The sequence below is a fragment of the Marmota flaviventris genome, chromosome 6 (assembly GCF_047511675.1).
Source record: "Marmota flaviventris isolate mMarFla1 chromosome 6, mMarFla1.hap1, whole genome shotgun sequence".
Taxonomy (NCBI): Eukaryota; Metazoa; Chordata; class Mammalia; order Rodentia; family Sciuridae; genus Marmota; species Marmota flaviventris.
The window spans coordinates 34358298-34378018 of NC_092503.1; the positions used below are offsets into that span (position 1 = coordinate 34358298).

Here is a 19721-nt window from a genome sequence, read left to right on the forward strand (position 1 = left end):
GACACATTGAAACCAGTATTCTCTCTTCCCTTGGTTCATGCCTACATGTTCTCTTGCTGGCTCTTTGCCTGCTCTTGGTAACACACCTCACCTGCAACACAAGTCCCCAGCCTTGCTTCAATCAAAATGACTCAGGTCCTGTGTTTGGTAAGATGACTTGGTACTGAACCTACAATTCCTTCTCTGCTTCCATCTAGTCTCTTTCCTGCTTCCCTTATCTTCCAGATGCCGTTTTAGAATTCATTAAATGGCACTGGGTGAATAAATAGAAGGGGGAGAAAAAAGGTTACAGCCCAAATAATAACAAAACAACTATTTGGATACCCATGCTGGGTCATGCTTTGCATTTGCACAGCATTTTCTCATTAAATTCTAATAAAGACCCATGAGGCACATATTTCTATTATTATCTTTGTTTTCAGAAAGGGTAATGGAGGCTCATAAAATTTGTGTAACTTTCCCAATGGTAAAAGGAGTGAATGACAAAGTCAGGACTTGAATCGACTCATGCTCAAGTCTATGCTTCTATACACGGCACTGTTTTCCCTCCTTGCCTGGTGACACATGGTAAAGCACCTCCAAGGACTCTCAATATCATTCATTTTCATAATATTCTGTCTCTGGCAACCAAACATCTCAATGGTGACTTTCTCTTTGCTTCTCTGTTACTGAAATCTGTGATCCAAACGTTCTCTCTGAACTCTGGTCATTTCTTGGTTTTGTTTGCAGAAGGTGTTTACAGATAGGTCTTCTCAACCTAATTGGGCTGTGCAGAGGCCAGCTCCTTATCCCACTGTGCTCCTGTCAGCATTTTATTGGTTTTTAAATTCCTTGGGTAAGATGAGATCAATACCTCATTTTCTTTCAAGCAGTAGCTCTAGAATTTTGTTAAGAACAGATAACAGTTACCGCTACCTATAGCCAGCACAATCTATGCACCCAAGCCAGTGCTTTGTGTGTGTCCTCAGTGAATCCTTGGAATGACTAATTGAGGGTGAAAGAAGAAGCCAAGACTCAGTATACAGCAAGGCACTCTGACCTGGACCATTGCATCATTCTCCCAACTGATGTGGTCACATCCCTGTTGCTCTTCCATTCTTTCCCCTCATCCTTACAAGGAGCAGTGTGTTTTCAAATGTAAATCTGATGAGGCCACTTTCCCTACATAAGTCCCTTCAGTGGTTTCCAATGTTCCTTAGAACACGGTCCCAAATCCTTAATGTGGCTAGGGAGAATTGCAACGTGTCAATTCCACAAACTTGTTTTCCACACATGGTAAGTAGAGCATTGCCCCTCATTCCACCACTACATAGATGTCCATGTCCTCTCTGGGATCTATGAACATTACCTTCTATGCAAAAGGAATTTTGTAGATATGAAAAAAATTAAGGATCATAAAATGGGGAAATTATTCTGGAGCAAGATTAGGAGAACTGACGAAAGAGGCATGATGCTAGAAAGCAAGGGGCTATGAGCCATGGAATACAGATAATCTCCAAAGGCAGAAAAAGTCAAGGGAAGCAATCTCCCTAAAGTCTCTAGAAGGAAACTTGCCCTACTGACACCTTTATTTTAGACTTCCAATTTTCAAAACTATAGCACATAAATTTGTAGTGTCTTATGAGAACTAAATATATGGTAATTTGTTAGAGTAGCAATAGGAAATGAAAATACTACTCAACTTTTAATACTCCAGAAAACTAAGACTAAAGAAATTTATTCAACAAATTTCTATTGATTGCCAAGCACTCTGCCTGGGCTATCACCCTTGTGGTCCTTATGGTCTAATAAAGTGATAGAGTGAGACAGAAAATAATATCATGTTGGAGTTCATGGGCTTCAGGTAAAGAGAGAGAACAAACAGGATGAGACAGATCTGTGATGCTAGGGAAGAGAATTGCAGCTTTAAGCAGGGTAGTCAGTACAGGTGTCATTGAGATTGTCAGCAATGTGAAGAAGTTAGATTTATAGACTTATAAAGTGAGACACCCACCAGGCCGACAGAAAAACCAATATGGAGACCACAAAAGTGGAATGTGCCTAAATGTTATGGTAGAGTAAAAGGCCAGTGTGTCTGAGACGGGGAGCCTGGGGTACAGAGTAGGATAATAAGGTCATAGAGGTAACAGTGGAATCACCTTGGAAAGGCTTCTCTGAGTAAAATGTGTTATTGTTAGTGGGTTTTGAGAAGAGCTGCAGCATGCCCAGACATAGGTTTTAAAAAAAATTGTTCCGCTGCTATTTTGAGAGAAGACTCAGAGTTGAGGGTGATGGAGAGAAGAAGAGTAAAAACAAGGACACCGCAAGATGGCCATTGTGTAAATTTGGTAAGAGAAGTTGACTGAGACTAAACTGGTAGCCACAGGATCAGTAAAAAGTAGTCAGATTTGAGTTTATTTTGAAGGGTAGGGCCAAAAAGATTTCCTGATAGAAGTGATATGGACATGTAATTCCATTATCAATGGTCTAATCAACAAAAATTGGAATAGACATTAACTAAGATGGGGGAAACTGGGAACAGTGAGCTTGAGGGTAAAGATCAGTTCAGTTTAGGCCATGTTAAGTTTGAGATGCTGGATATCCAAGTGGGAGTGTTGTGTGGCAGTTAGATATTAAAGTCCACCACGAGAGATGTCTGGGCTAGAGATTTGTATTTGGAAGTTGACCACATGTTGATCGAGGAAAATAAGAGGCATATGAGATGGATACAGGAGAGGGGATATGCAGAGGGATTAGAGTGCAGAAGAAGAGGAGTGATTGGATATCACAAATAATTGCAAAATGGGTAGGAAAAATATGATTTACTTTACAAAATTAGTTGTCCATATGTAGAGGGACATATTAATTCTCTGAGAAATTAAAACACATTTACACCTTTTGGTTCTTCTTTCTCTAATCAATGCCAACAAAATGCAAAATAATGAGTCCTGTATACAATCAGTGTTTGAGTTTATTTTCTTATGCTCTCAGGGATACTACCATTTTCTAGAGCCCCACCCATCTCTACATGTCATCATCACTAATATCCATTCAGTAAGAAGTTAGAGATCAGAAAGATAACTTGAAGCAAAGATGATATTTTTGTAGTTAGGGAAATGGGACTCATGTACTGATCCAAAGTGCATTTTTTTATGTTGCTGAGGATTGAACCCAGGGCCTTGCACATGCTAGGCAAGCCCTTCACCACTGAGCTACATCCCCAGGCCAAAGTACACATTCTATAGCACTTTCCCTTCACCTGACAGGTGGTTCCCTTCTGCTATTTTGCCTGAATTAGATGATAGCACCTGCTTTATATTTTATAAAATCCTTTCAGATAAACTCTCACCTACCTTTCATACCGGTCTTAGGAAGCAGATAATGTTCTTTTCATTTACAGATGAGAAAACAGACTCGAGAAGTGAAGCAATTAACCCAAAGTAGTTAAGTGAATTTTGTATTTGACTTAAACTTGTGACTCTCTGTTCTTTAAAGATACTTCTGTATCTTAAAGAAGTAAGTAATCTTTTTTTAAAAATTGAACACCAGGTGAAAAAGGAGGTAGAGGATATTTTCTAGGCTTGTTGGACACTAGTTGTGAAGAAGCTCTGTACTGTTGTGTAAAATGTTCTAAAGAAAATTCACTATTATAAACAGTATGCCTCTTTTAGAAAGGGACTCTGAGAATGCATCTAAAGATGACTAGCTATGTGCCCTGCTCACTGAAATGGGGCTTGCTAACAGCCTTGATTATTCCCAACATTTTTTCCTTAAACTTCTGTCACTCTTATGTTTTCTAAAATAACTTGGAGGGAACTAAAAAGAGAAATCCTCAGCATTCTTGGATACCTTTTCTGAGTATTGCTGAAAGAGGAGAACACAATGCGGTGGGAACACTATTATTATTATAAATAGGTTGGTATGGGGGTAGGTTTCTAACTTGGTTATTTGTTATCACGAGTGAGATTTTGGATTTGTGAGGATGCAGTTTGGCATCATGTTAAAGTATTCAAAAAAAGGGAGAGGTTTTGGGGAACAAAATAGGAAAGATAAAGTTAGTCCTGATTGTTGAGTCCCCAATAATTGAAAGGAATCAAAGGATAACCCCAGAAGGTGGTTAGAAAATGAAAACAATGTTTTTAAATAAGGTAAATATATAGATGGAGATGGAACAATAAATCCAACTGGCAGCAGAGTAGCAATTTTAACTAGAAGATTTCATGAAGAAAAAGATGTAAGACATTTCACAGAAAATAAAAGATATGATGTGTCTGATGCAAGAATAAGTCCTAAACATAGCATTTTGGGAGAAATGGACTAATGGAGGCCAGGCCATTTATGGATCACCTCCCATACCCAAATGTGAAGAGTTAGATTCCAGGAAGTGTTTTTTGGGAGAATACCATTGACTTGTATTATTGATATATGTAAACAAAATATGATATTCCTGAAAGCATTAAGATGGCACTTCACAGTACTTATAGTAACCAGGGAGTATATACCTATTTTTCTATTTTGCTCATGTTTGCCTTTGGCTGAAATAATTGGAAACTAGTATCCACTTAGGGGAAGCTGGAAGATACTGAAAGAAAATAGTGGTAGGCAATTGATGCTCTACTAAATGTATTCTATTATAAGGAATAGGAAGTCAAATCTGAAGAAAAAAATTAAGAAATTTTAGAACACTATTTGGGAGAAGAAAATGAAGAAAAAGGGAATTTACCCTTAGGAAATGTGTAAGGATTAGCTGCTTTACATGTTAATTTAGTCCTTACCACCAAATTATAATATTGATATTAAACTCTCATTGGCACTTAAGGAAACTGAAAATCAAACAAGTTCGAGTCATATAAATAGTAAATTTTAGGTAGAACCAATCCTTGAAAACTCCAAAAGTTATTTTTCTTTTCATTCTATGGAAATATATAAAACTCTCCTAAAATTTTCTCTATTGTTCTCCCTGTTTACTTCTTATACTATTTCAGGAAGCATATTTCAAAAAGTCAGAGAAAAAAGATGCTGTGCTGTGATTCTCTTTCACTGTGGAACACTCACTGTAAGAGTTATCTCTTGCCATTTTTTTCCCCAAGGCTGTCCTAACCTATATGGAGTTGCAATAACTATAAGTCAGTAAACCTGAGTATGTGGAACTATACTGGGTTCACTAGGAACAATGTATGCCAAATGAATCTCATGTACTTCTTTCTTTTAAAACAATAATTGGTGGATTAAAAGAGACTGTCAGAGATACAGCATCAAATTAGGCAAATATTGGACTCAATCTTTTGGGTGTTCCAATAGAAAATTGTAAAATGGGAATTCAATTACAGCATGCTTAAATAAACTTACTTAGTTGTAACTTGGTATCATTTTAAAATCTCAAAGAAAGTCTCAAGCAGGCTGACAGTTCTATTCAATATTATTTTTGGTTGTTTGCAATTTCAGAGAAGAAAAAGTCATGCTGATAAAAGTCAGCAAATAGAGTGTAGACAAGTACCTATTGATCACACAGTCAAATGAAAGATTATTATAGGAATTTTAACAGACTGGGTTTTGGACTGAGCTAACTCGAATCATAGAGGCAGACAGATTAAGATAGACTCAGGAGATTCTTTCAGTTGTAAGCTTACTCTCAGAAAGGTGAAACCTTCAGTCCAGATGCCGGGTCAAAAAGATATTGGTTGCTCCTCAATCAAACTCAGGTTCACAATATCTATGGCATTTCAAGTGGTGACTCAGGTTCACAATATCTATGGCATTTCAAGTGGTGACCATCAACATTTTCATATAGAGGTGACTCACAGAATGAATCTAGATGCTCAGTATTCTACCCAGTTAGAACATGACCCTGGCCAATAGCCAAGTGTAAGGGAAATTGGGCCAAACCTTTGCAGAGAGGTAACTGGCAATTAGAAAATGAAGGCAAAACCTGGTTGTATATGTGGTAAACTGAGGGGGGTAGAGTAGCAAAAAGCTTCTGCACCAAGTGTCCAATGGGCCTTCCCTATAGGACTAGGGCAACCTGCTGGGACATGAGGTTTCAAGGATGGGCTGAGCAGTGCAGTGTTTATCAAGAGCTGATAAGTGTAGAATAGCCCAAGACCTTACTCATAACTGAAGAAGAAAATAAAAGATGTGATATGTCAGATGCAAGGACTAAAGTGACACCACTGAAGAGAAATCATGAGGTTAGAAACTGACAGGTAATAAAACACAGCTCAAGATGGATGAACAGATGTTCAGGACCAAGGCTCTGAGGATATGGAGATGCAAGCAGAAACTTGTGTCCCATGTCAACTTACAGAAGGGAAGGAGGAATTTTTATTTTTATTTTTTTTTTAATTTTTTTGTATCAAGGATTGAATTCAGGGGCACTTAACCACTGATCCCCAGCTCTTTCTTTTTAGTTTTCATTTTGAGACAGGATCTTGCTAAGTTGTTTAGGGCCTAAGTAGCCAAGCCTAGCTCCTGCCTCAGCCTCCTGAACTGCTGGGATTATAGGCCTGTGCAACCATGCCTGGCTGGTAAAATTGCTCCATGAACTAACTGTATTTAGCCTTTAGACCAAAGCCTTCAGTTTCAAATGCTAACGAGCTATAAGGAAACAATGAAGGTTAAGTTGGAGAAAAATTTAAATTCATTACAATTAAGAAAATTAATTGTAAGTATATAGGCTTGGTGCAGCTCTCTGAGAAAAACCATGAATTAAATTGTTCTTTAGTTGACCACACATTTGATATACTCTGTATGATACAATACATCTTGGGGGAGGAAAAAGACACTGACTGGAAACTCTGCCAACTAAAGTTAGGGAGCGCCAAGTACAAGGACATGGCCTCTAAATTCTGGGTTTTCCAATCATTCTGAGAGAATTACATTAAATTGTGCTAAGTATATTTTAAGAGGTCTTGTGACAATATAATTTGTATTCACTGAATGAGAAGCCAGATAATGAGAAGTATGAATGTGATCTTACATGGTTGAAAATAACCTAGAAGGAATAGGGCTTCTTAGAACAGCTATGATAATGGTCTTCCTATATTCAATGATGTATATAAAAATGGAGGAACAAAAATTAGATATATTCTGGGGAATTCCAAAGAATAGATTTCATGCCATCAGGTAGAAAATTCTCCCAAATGGACTCAATAAATATTAGTTATTTTAAATAAAGAATATCTTTCTGGCAATGAAGAATTCCCACATTGAATGGGCTGTCTTGTGGAAGTATTCAGAGAGGTGAAATGACCATCTGTCTAGAAGCATCATAGTATTTTCTCATTGTGTGGAACTCTGCTGAAAAAAAAAAAAAAAAAAAAAACAAGATCTCTTCCAAAATATATCGTCCCAACATTTAATTTTGTTTTGGTAGTGTAGAACTGCACCAAATTGTTTAACCTTTGTAATTAAAACACACTAGATTGTTTATCTAATATGTTAAATTCTACTGTTTGGAGATGTCATGACTCATTGATGGAGTCACTTGCTTAATACAAAGAACACTAGGAATCAGGAGGGATTAGAAGATTGCTTACTTGCAATTAGTAGTTTGGTAATATCGAGCAAGTTATTCTACTTTTTAGTCTATTCTGACCATCTGTAAAATGAGGATAAAAGCTCATGTCTGTGAGTCAATCACCTTTTAGCAAATATTGGCTGAGCTAGAACTGTGCGACAATCCCTGGGCTAGCATTGGAGTTTAAAGAAGTCTCTCTGCCTGCAAGGATTTGAAATCTGGTAGGATTATTGTAATGAATAAATGTCTTTACTAAGATACAGATAACAATGCTGTACAAATGGTAAGCCATATTATATATATGATAGTATTATTTGTGTCAATGAGCATTCATTAAACACTGAATGGGATAGATCCGGTACAAAATACAACCATTGTATGAGAACTGTAGTCTTACTTTGCTTCCATTTTTTCTTTCTGCTATGTGTATATGTTTCTAAGCATAACTTCCTTGAAGACAAAGAAATTCTTAGAAGCAATTAGAGTATCACACCCACATCCTGCCCTTTTATTTATTAGCATTCTCTTTTTCTAGTAGTTTGAAATTACCCAAGCTGAAGGAGAGACACTGCCAGGAAAGTGTCACAGCCAGCACTAACTGAGTGACAGTAATTCATAAGCAAACTGTCATTTGCAATGCTGGGTATATTTTGAAAGTGGACCAAGTAGGATTTTCTGATAGCTTAGATATGAAGTATGAAAGAAATGTAAGACTCAAGATGATTACAAAGATTTTGGATTGGATTGAGGAACTGGAAGAATACGTTTTTCATTATTTAAGATGGGGGAAGCATTTAGGGAGAAAGACTAGGAAAATATTGGGTATGTTTTAGTCAGCTTTTTCACCATTGTGACTAAAGGATCTGACAAGAACAATTTGGTTTTTTTTTTTTTTTTTTTTGGGGGGGGTGCTTATTTGAGGACTCAGAAGTCTTAGTCCATAGAAAGCCTGTTCCATTTCTTGGGGCTCCAGGTGAGGCAGAACATCATGGCAGAAGAATGTGGCAGAGGGAAGAAATTCACAACATGATCAGGAAGCAGAGATAGAGATCTCCACTGTCCAGATACAAATATGTACCCCCAAACCTTGCACCCAATGAGCCTTGTTCTCCAACCACACCTCACCTGCCTCCAGTTACCACTCAGTTAATCTGATCAGGGATTAATTCACTGATTGGGTTGTGAAAGTCTTAACCCAGTCATTTCTCCTCTGAACCTTCTTGCATTGCCTCACATGTGAGCTGTTACGGGACACCTCACATCTAACCCATACAGGGTGATAGGGATTATGTATTTTGTTTTCTGGATATATTATATTTGATGTATATATTTGACTTCCAAGAAGGGATGCTAATTAGGTAATTAAGTTATGAGAATATAACATTTAGGAGAGGGGTTGGGTTAGAGATGTAAATTTGAATGTCATTGGTACCTTAAGAGGCAGGAGAGTGGGTGTGATCAAAGGATGAGTACAGATCTAATGACCCCAAAACACTGGCAGCAAAAGCAGATAAATGGGATTATGTCAAATTAAAATGCTTCTGAACAAAGAGTACAACAGCTGGAGAAACACCTACAGAATGGGAAAACTTGCAAACCATTCATTTGATAAAGAGTTAACATACAAAATAAATTAGGAACTCAACTAAATAGCAAAAGTCAAACAATTCCACAAATAACCTGATTAAAAAGTTGGCAAAGAGGAGCTGGAGTTGTAGCTCAGTGGTAGAGCACTTGCCGAGCTTGTATGAGTCCTTGGCTTCGATCCCCAGCACCACATAAAACTTAAAAAACAAAAAAAGTGGGCAAAGAATCTGAGTAGTGTAAGGGAAAATAAATATCTTTTCCTTACCCTTTGCAAGGTTCAGGGTACAACAAAAGACAGGTTTACAATATGAAAACATACAAATTTACTGAGTATAAGTTTTATGAGCACAGGAACCTTCAGAAATGAAGACTCAGAGATATAGATCCAAGATGGCTGAAGAAAGGTGACCTGGGTTCTCCCCAATCACAGATAAGAATGAGGGCAACAAAGGAAAGGCTGCCTTTTGAGGATAATGACTATGGAAGAATTCTGGAAATCATCCAGGAAGTGATTCGAATCCGGCACTTCATGGAAAGTTGAAAAGGCAGTGTGGAGAATAAGACAAAGTACATTAACTTTGAACTCTGGCTGGTAGAGTAGGATGGGGGGAGGACTACTACATTGTCAGGAAAAAGTGGGATAGTACCAGCAATGCTCAGTACCAGCAATGCTCATCATAGAAGCAGCTGCAGTCCTAACTGCAGGAGAATTCCACAGTCCTCACTGGTTTTAAATACAGTCCGTGGAGCTGTCTGGGACTTGAGCAACCACTGTGCAACAAAGAAAAAACTCACACTACCCCACCCCTCCCATATGTTCAAGATATATTCTAATCAAATTGTCAAAAGTACTAGACAAAGAGATAATTCTAAAAACAGCAAGAGAAGTGTCAAGTCACCTATAACAGAATCTCCATTATGTAAAGAGCAGATTTCTCAGCAGAAATTGTACAGGCCAGAATGATAGGAACAGAGAGACTTGAGCAGTGGGAACATAAGGTTAAGGGAATAATTCTACAAAATGGACCCACTGTACTGACTCCAAAATACTTTGTTTTCTATGAAACAATTCATCTGCAGTCCTGCCTGGCTTAAGTCAACAGGATCTATTACATTCCTCAGAAAACAAACTTACCTGCAGGGGAAATATAGGCCTGAAATACCTGTAAGAATACAAGTTACCATGAAAGGGAGACTTCTGTGACCCTTACAGAGACCAGAACTCAGAGAGATAAGGATAATTCCTCCAACCATAAAATCTTTAAGAACAGGTTCCAAGTGGACCCAATCATTACGGGCTAACCTGACCTAGAGTTGTAATGGCAGTGAGGACTTGGAAGTCTTATGTCATTCTGCTATTAGTTAAAAAGTCAAGAGGTGGATATTGGGTGGGACTCTCTGGAAACTTCCCTGGGTCCCCTAATACAACTGCAGGGCAAGAGAGGTAGGCTGTTCCTTTCCTCTCATGATGCCTCAGTTTCCTGGCCCACCCTGACCATGTAACATGAAGAGGAAGAGGATGGGATTATATATCAGAAGTTATGAGGGAATGAAACAGAAAAGAACTGCCAACAAGAATACTACATCGAGAAATGCTATCCTTCAGATAGGAAGAGGAAATAAAGTTTTTCTTTTTTTTCCAGACAAGAACAAACTGGCAACGTCATCACCAGCAAACCAGCCCCACAAGATATGCTTAATGTAGGACTCCCTACACTAGAAAAAAAAAGGATGGTAACTACCATCACGAAAACACATGAATCTACTAAACAATAAAGATAAGCAACACAAGAGATGTAAATAAACAAATAATATATTAAGCCATAAGAAAATAATATCACAAGAGGAAGTTCATGCCTATCAAAGACAAAATAAATTGATGAAATTTCCCAATTAAAAATAGACTGGATGAATGGATTTTTTTTTTTTTTTAACAAAACTATATGCTACATACACAAAATTTGCTTCACTGGCAAAAGACACATGTGACTGAAAGTGAAGAGTTGAAAATATATTCCATGCAAATGGAAACTAAAAGTAAGTAGGAGGAGCTATACTCGTATCAGATGAGCCACTCTTTAAATCAGAAACTGGAAACAAAGAAGGCCATTACATACTGATAAAAGAATTAATTCAACCACAATATGTAGTAATTATAAATACATATGCATTCAATTTCAGGCCATCCAAATATATAACGCAAATGTTAATAGATCTAAACGGAGAGATAATCCTGACTCCAATGCAATAACAACTGGGAGTTCCATTGCCTATTTTCATCAATGGAGAAGACATCCAGACAGAAAATCAGCAAAGATGCATCAGAGTTGAACCATACTACAGAATAAATGTACCCATCAGATACTTACAGACCTTTTACCTAATAGAAGCATACATGTCTTTTCATCAGGATGTGCAACATTCTTTGGGAAAGATCATGTTAGGTTTCAAATCATGTCCCAATAAATTTTAAAAAATGGAAATTATATCACACATCTTTTTGAATAAAATGGAATAAAACTAGAAATCAAATGAGAATGGAAAAATAAGTATATTAAAATTAAATAACATGCTTCTAAATGGTCAATGTAAAAAAATTGTTTTTAAGGAAAAATGAAAACACAACACAATCTGTGAGATATAGCAAAAGCTGTACTAAGAGGGAAGTTTATATAGCAATAAGTGCACACATAAAATAGATTTTGAGTAAACAACTTAATGACACAGTGCATGGCCTTCAAAAGCGAGAACATTTCAAACTCAAATTGGTAGGAGGAAAGAATTAAGATGGGAAACAAAATAAATGAAATAGCAACCGAAAACTAAAAAGTTCAATGAAACAGTTATGTTTTTTTATTAACATTAAAATTTAAAAAACCTTAGTTATACTAACCAAGGAAACAAAAGAGAAGACCCAGATAAGTAAGACCAGAGATGGAAATAAAGGGGGTGGGGGTTGTAATTGATACCAAAGAAATACAAAGGATAAGAAACTATTATGAACAGTTATATGCTAACAAATTGAAAAACTAGAAGATATGGATAAGTTCTTGGATACATATGACCTACCAAAATGAATCAGTTGCTGATTAGAGTAGATGATTAAAGTAGTAATGAAGCATCTTCCATCAAAGAAAAGTCCAGGACATGATGGCTTTACAGTCAAATTCTACAAAATATTTAACTAATTCCAATTATTCTCAAAATAATTCCAAGGAATCAAAAAGAAACTCAAACTTTTTATGAGGCCAGCATTACCCTGAGACACAAACCAAAGACACATCATAAAAATATGGACCAATATCCCTAATGAAAACAGATTAAAAAATTCTCAATAAAACACTAGCAAACTGAATATGAAGGCACAACTGAAATATTGTATACCAGAATAAAGTGTGGTCCATCCTAGAGAAGTTTTGATGGTTTACTTTTATAAATCAATAAAGATATTGCACCATCAAGTAAATAATAGAAGCCATATAATCATCTCGATATATTCAAAAAAGCATTTGATAAGAGTTTTTATCATGAAGGAAGTTTGCAACTTAACAAGTAAGAAAGGGAATATACATTAAAATACTAAAGACTACATATGATAAACCCACAGCCAATATCATACCAAATGGGGAATAGCTGAAAGGATTTCCTATAAGGTATGGGACAAGACAAGGATGTTCACATTCACCACTTGTTAAATGTAATACTGGAAGTCTTTCCAAGAGCAATTAAGCAAGAGATAGAAATAAAGGGAATCCAAATTGAAAAGGAAGACTATGTATCCATGTTTAAATGACATTATTTTAAACATAAATAAATAAAAATACTCCACCAAAAAGCTTTCAGAACTGATTTGAAAATTAAATAAAATTGTACGATATAAAACCAACGTTCAAAAAAACAAACAAAAATCCATTATTTTAAATAGAAGTAACTTTCCAAAAATGACAAGTAATTCATCTCAAAAATGGCTTCAACATTTAGAAGTAAATTTAATCCAGAAAGTTAAATATTTTATAAAGAAATGAAGAAAACTGATGAAATAAATTATGCAGTAAAGACACATGGAAAGATTATGTTCATGGATTGGAAGAATCAATATTGTTAAAATGACCTTATTACCCCAAATAGTCTATGGATTCAGTGCAATCTCCATTGAATTTAAATGACATTCTTTACAGAAATAGAAAAACAATTCTAAAATTCATATGAAGCCACAGCAGACCCAGAATAATCAAGGAGATCCTAAGGTTGGGGGTAAACTGGAGGCATCAAAATACCTCATCCTAAAACATATTACCAAAATTATAATAACCAAAACAGCAAGGTATTGGCAGGAATATTGATACATAGAGTAATCAAACAATAGAAAATCAATAAATTAGTCCATATGTATTCGCCCAACCAATTTTTGACGAAGGCACCAGGAGCATGCATTGAAGAAGGACATCTGTTCAAAAAATGTCGTTTGGGAAATTAATATACATATGCAGAAGAATGAAACCAGATGCTTTTCTCTGACCATACACAAAGCCAGAGATCTTAATGTAAGAACTGATGGTATAAATTTAGTACAAGAAATCATAGGGGAAGCAATTAAAGACATTAGTACAGGCAATTTTTTTTTTTCAGAAGAACTTCAAAACACATAGAACAAAAGTAAAAATTGATGGTATTATATCAAACTAACAACAAAGAAAACACAGCTAAAAGACAACATTCATAGTTGGAAAAAATATTTTAAAATTATTTCTCTGACAAGGAAGTAATATCCAGAATACTTAAGGAAATTTAAAGCTCAACAAGAGAAGCCCCAAATAATATAACTTAAAAATGGGTTGATGACAGTATCACTAAAGCAAGGTAAGGAGATATCAAGGAAAGAAAACTATAGACCAATATCCCTGATGAATTTAGATGCAAAAGTCTTGAATGAAATATTAGCAAATTGTACTCAACCTATTAAAAGAGGTTGTATATCATGACCAAGTTGGTTTTGTATCAAAGATGCAATCATAGTTTCATATATGCAAATCAACAAAGATAATTCATTACATAAATAGAAAAGGGAAAAACCACTCATCTCAATACATGCAGAGAAAGCCTTTGACAAAATTAGCATCCATTCATGATGAAAACCCAGAAGAAACCAGGAATAGAAGTAACCTATCTCAAAATCATAAAGGCTACATACAAAACTCCCAAAGCCAATATCATAGTGAATAGGGAAAAACAAAGCAGTTCCTTTAAAGTTTGGAACTAAACTAGAATGTCTATTCTCTGAATTTCTATTTAATATAGTACTAGAAATGTTAGCCAAAGCATTTAGGCAAGAGAAGAAAATAAAAAGGATAAAAATAGGAAAGGAAAAAATCAAATTATCACTGTAGATGACATGATCCTATATTTAAAAGGCCCAAAAAGCTCCACCAAAAAACAAATAAAAAACTGCTACAGCTAATAAATTCATCAAAGTAGCAGGTTATAAAATCTACAAAAAATAAATATTTCCTATATGCCCATGATGAATCTACTTAGAAATCAAGAAAACAAACCCATTTACAAGAGCTTAAAAAATTAAAATATCTAAGAATAAATCTAACTAAGGAGGTGAAAGCCCTCTGCAATAAAAGCTATAGAACACTGAAGAGAGAAATTGAAGACCTTAGAAGATAGAAATACCTTTCATGTTCAGATAGGCAGAATTAATATTATCAAATTATCATTATGTATAATTACAAAGTACCAATTAGAAAATCTCCAAATAAGAAATACAAGCAACAAACATGTTAGAAAATGCTTAATATCCCTAACTACTGGGTAAATGCAAAACATCTCCTCACTACTCACAGTTAAAATGGCTATTACCAAAAAGACAAAAAAAAAAAAAAAAAATGCTGCTGCCTCTGATTCTGCTGCTGCCAGCCTGAGGTTGCCTGGAGGTCTTCTTACTGGGTGCTGCTGCTGAAACTGCTGCCCTGGATGCAACCGAAGCTGACACTTCTGCTGATCCCAGAGATCACCTGCTGACTCTGCCCCCATAGCTGCAGTTGCCAGTGCAGCCCTTGCTTCTGCTGACCAGCTGCCTGCTGCCAACAACTACTGCCACTGCTGCTGCTACCACAACCTAGAGGACTGCTTTTGGGGAGATTCCAGGTTTGCTTGCATGTGGCTGCACCCATTTTGGGACACCAGGGCCTGGGGTTGGGTGCCAGCAGGTTTACCACCACAAGAGCCTTTTTCTCCAGCTGGGACCTGCAAGTCCAGTATGGGGATGGCTGCGGGTTTGGAGGAGCCAAAAGGGTCTTTCTGCTGAGAGTGCTGGTGGCCCTTGTCTTGCTGCTGCATCTTGGGGTTGCTCTGTTGCATGAGTGTATCTCTGGTGGTCTCTCTGCGAGTAGGAGCAGCATTAAGATATTGGGACTGTAGTGTAGCCAAGCCTGAGATAGCTGAAGCTCGGATGGATGGGAAAGGGACTGGTTTTGCAAGGGCTGATCTCGGTTTGGTGATCCCAAGGGATGTCAGAGACAGGGCTGAGAAACTTGAACACGGAAAGAGACAATTTGTCTTTCCAGCAAGATTTGTTTTATTTTTGATTCACTAATCTCTACCAAATTTGGAACAGGATGTTTTTTACGCATCAATATGTGGAGGACAATGACATATGAATGGTTTTTTGCATTTTTTTTTTGTATTCTTATGTCTTATCTTTTTCTCTTTGTTCATATTTTTTCCTTTCTCTTGTCTATTTTCTTTCCAACTTTTCTCCAACCAACAGCCAATCTTTGTCGGCTCCTTTTCCACTCTTCCTATGAATTTTTACTTCTAGCTTCTCTCTTCATCCCTTACAAATATTGCATACTACACTACCTCTGTTCTCTTATCCACCATTTGAAATTTCAAATCATTTTAACAAATATTCAGTTTGTAATACACACAGTTATTGAACTCATCATTTTGGTTTAATGCAAGGAAGCAGTAGATGCTCTAGTGGAAGCTATTAGGCTTAAGGCTATATATTGTGTACACTGGGTGCTGTTGATGTTATATGGTTTCACCAGTAAAGGTGAAGTGCTAGAAACCTTCAGGGACACTATAGGTCTACAGAGTAGACTATATCCTGCCTTAGATCCATAATTTATATGGTAAAACACACTAACAACATGATAAAAAAAGGGGGGGGGGATAAAGGACCCCAAACCAAGATGCTTCAACAACAGAAGCCACTGATAATGCAGTATAAGAAATGTCTAAGAAGGAATTCAGATTATATATAGTTAAATTGGTATGTGAAGTAAAGAATAGTATAAGGAGCAAAATCAAAGAAAAAATACAGGAAGTGAAAAACCACTTCAATAAAGAGAGATCATGAAAAAAAAAAAAAAAAGCAAGCAGAAATCCTCGAAATGAAGGAATCAGTAAACCAAATTATAAATTCAATAGAAAGCATCACCAACAGACTAGACCACTTGGAAGACAGAACCTCAGACAATGAAGACAAAATATATAATCTTGAAAGTAGAGTTGAGCATATGGAGAAGATGTTAAGAAGCCATGAACAGAATATCCAAGAATTATGGGATAACATGAAAAGATCAAATTTAAGAGTTAATAGATGAAGGAGCACAGATACAAACCAAAGGAATGCACAATCGTTTCAATGATATAATAGCAGAAAATTTCCCAACCTAAAGAATGGAATGGAAAATCAAATATATAAGGCTTACAGGAACCCAAATATACAAAATTACAGCAGACCTACACCAAGACACATTATAATGAGAATGACTAACACAGAGAATAAAGATAAAATCTTAAAGGCTGTGAGAGAAAAAAAATCAAATTATGTATAGGGGGAAACCAATTTGGATATCAACTGATTTCTCAATCCAGACCCTCAAAGCTAGGAGTTCCTGGAGTAATATATTTTAAGCTCTGAAAGAAAATAGATGCCAACCAAGAATTTTGTATCCAGCATTTCAGATTTGAAGATGAAATTAAAAGTTTCCATGATAAACAAAAATTAAAAGAATTCACAATTAGAACTCCTATACTACAGAGCATTCTCAACAAAATATTCCATGAGAATGAAGTGAAAAAAGAAAAAGTGAAAACCAGCAAAGGGAAGATCTACACTAAAGGGACATTCAATCAAATAAGAAACTAAGAAAAATTTAAAAATCAGAAATAAATCAAGATGACAGGGAATACAAATCATATCTCAATAATAACCTTGAGTGTTAATGGCCTAAACTCATCAATCAAAAGACATAGTTTGGCAGATTGGATTAAGAAGCAAGACCCAACAATATGCTGTCTTCATGAGACTCATCTCATGGGCAAAGGCATCCATAGGCTGAAGGTGAAAGGATGGGAAAAAAAAAATTATCAATCATATGGATTGCGTAAATAAGCAGGGGTTTCCATTCTCATTTCAGACAAAGTAGACTTCAAATAAGTTAATCAGAAGAGACAAAAAAGGACATTTCATACTGCTTAAGGAAAATATATATAAGTAGGACACAACAATTATAAATATTTATGCCCAAACAGTGGAGCATCTATGTATCTCAAATAAACCCTTCTTAATTTCAAGAGTCAAATAGACCACAATATAATAATACTGGATGACTTTAACACACCTCTCTCATTACTAGACAGATCTTCCAAACAAAAACTAAATAACTATAGAACTAAATAACACAATCAATAATTTAGACTTAACAGATGTACATAGAATATTTCATCCATCAATGAGAAAATATTCTTTGTTCTCAGCAGCACATGGCTCCTTCTCTAAAATTAAAATAGACCATATCTTATGCCATAAAACAACTTTTAGTAAATACAAACAAAAACAAAACAAAATGGAGATAATACTCTGCATTCTATCAGACCACAATGTGTAAAGAATAATGATAATAAAGGGTGACACAGAGATAAGGTGCAGAGGCAGGAAAGTGGCAGGGTGGCTTTTTATCCAAGCGGCCAAGTTTATTCATACCAATAGGTTACATTAGGTCATTAGAACCATAACTATATTATTGTTTAGAGTATCAGTAAGTTTGCTTACATTCTACGGTTACAATATGTAATGTTAGGAGGTTTGCTCAGTTCTCAAGAAAGTCCATTGTTTGAAGTTACTGTTAAGTGGGCAGATACAGGAGCAACAGAGCTTGATGAAACATTGTAGTTATCTAGCAAACAAGTTATTTTATTTCCAGGAGCTATGTGCCTGAAATCAAGGTCAAGGCTTGATAAGGCTCTAACACAGAGGCTTCTCAGGACATTGCCATACCAGCTAGACGTTGCAAATATATTAGCTATATTCCTAGATCCTAAGAGGGATTGCAGGTCATTCCAAGGGTGGGAAATAGGGTGCCTGTTACACCCAGGGAGTTTGCTCACCAGAGGAATGCTTCCCTGTACATTTCCATGGTTATAATCCATACAACAATGGAATAAAATTAGAAATCAATGATAAAATAAAAAATAGAAGCTACTGTAACAAATGGAGACTAAATAATACACAATTGAATGATGAATGATACAATATATCAAAATCTCTGGAACATTATAAAAGCAGTACTAAGAGGAAAGTTTATTGCATTAAGTGCATTCATTAAATAAAAAGTCAACAAATAAATGACCTAACACTACATATCAAAGCCCTAGAAAAAGAGAAAATCAACCCCCAAAGCAGAAGATATGAAATAATTAAAATCAGAGCTGAAACTAATGAAATCGAAAAAAGAAACAATTGAAAAAATTAACAAAAAGTTGGTTCTTTGAAAAATAAAATAGATAAATCATATCTCAATAATAACCTGGGCATTACTAAAATACAAGATGAAGAAGGAAATATCACAATGGACATGTCTGAAATACAGAAGATAATTAGAAACTATTTTGAAAATTTATACTCTAATAAAATAGAAAATATCTAGAAACATATGACCTACCCAAACTGAATGAGGAGGTCATACCCGATTTACACAGATCAATTTCAAATAATTAAATAGAAGATACCTTCAAAAGCCTACCAACCAAGAAAAGCCCAGGACCAGATGGATTCTCAGCCAAGTTCTACAAGACTTTCAAGAAGAATTAACACTGATACTACACAAAGTATTCCATGAACTACAAAAGGAGGGAACCCTTCTAAACTCATTCTATGTGACTAATATCACCCTAATACTGAAACCAGACAAAGACACATCAAGGAAAGAAAACTTCAGACAAATATCCCTGATGAACATAGATGCAAAAATTCTCAATAAAATTCTGGCAAATCACATACAAAAACATATTAAAAAGATAGCGCACCATGATCAAGTGGGATTCATCCCAGAAATTCAGGGTTGGTTCAACATATGGAAATCAAACATAATTCATCATATTAATAGACTTTAAAACAAGAATTATAGATGCAGAAAAAGCACTTGACAAAATACAGCATACCTTAATGTTCAAAAAACTAAAAAAATTAGGAATAGTAGGAACATACCTCAATATTGTAAAAGCTATATATGCTAAACCCAAGGCCAGCATCATTCTAAATGGAGAAAAAATGAAAGCATTCTTGCTAAAAACTGGAACAAGACAAGGATGTCCTCTTTCAACACTTCTATTCAACCTCATA

The 19721-nt window shown here is 35.8% G+C and overlaps 1 protein-coding gene across 1 annotated transcript in view; it reads left to right on the top strand.

Moving 5' to 3' along the window:
• Positions 1 to 10924, top strand: part of Arhgap18 (Rho GTPase activating protein 18) — a 147754-nt gene extending 136830 nt beyond the window's left edge. Inside the window, exon 14 of the mRNA XM_027947389.2 lies at positions 10726 to 10924. Coding sequence (XP_027803190.1) covers positions 10726 to 10858 — 133 coding nt within the window. The 3' untranslated portion in view covers positions 10859 to 10924. The remainder of the gene's footprint in view (positions 1 to 10725) is intronic.
• The last annotated feature ends 8797 nt before the right edge of the window (positions 10925 to 19721 follow it).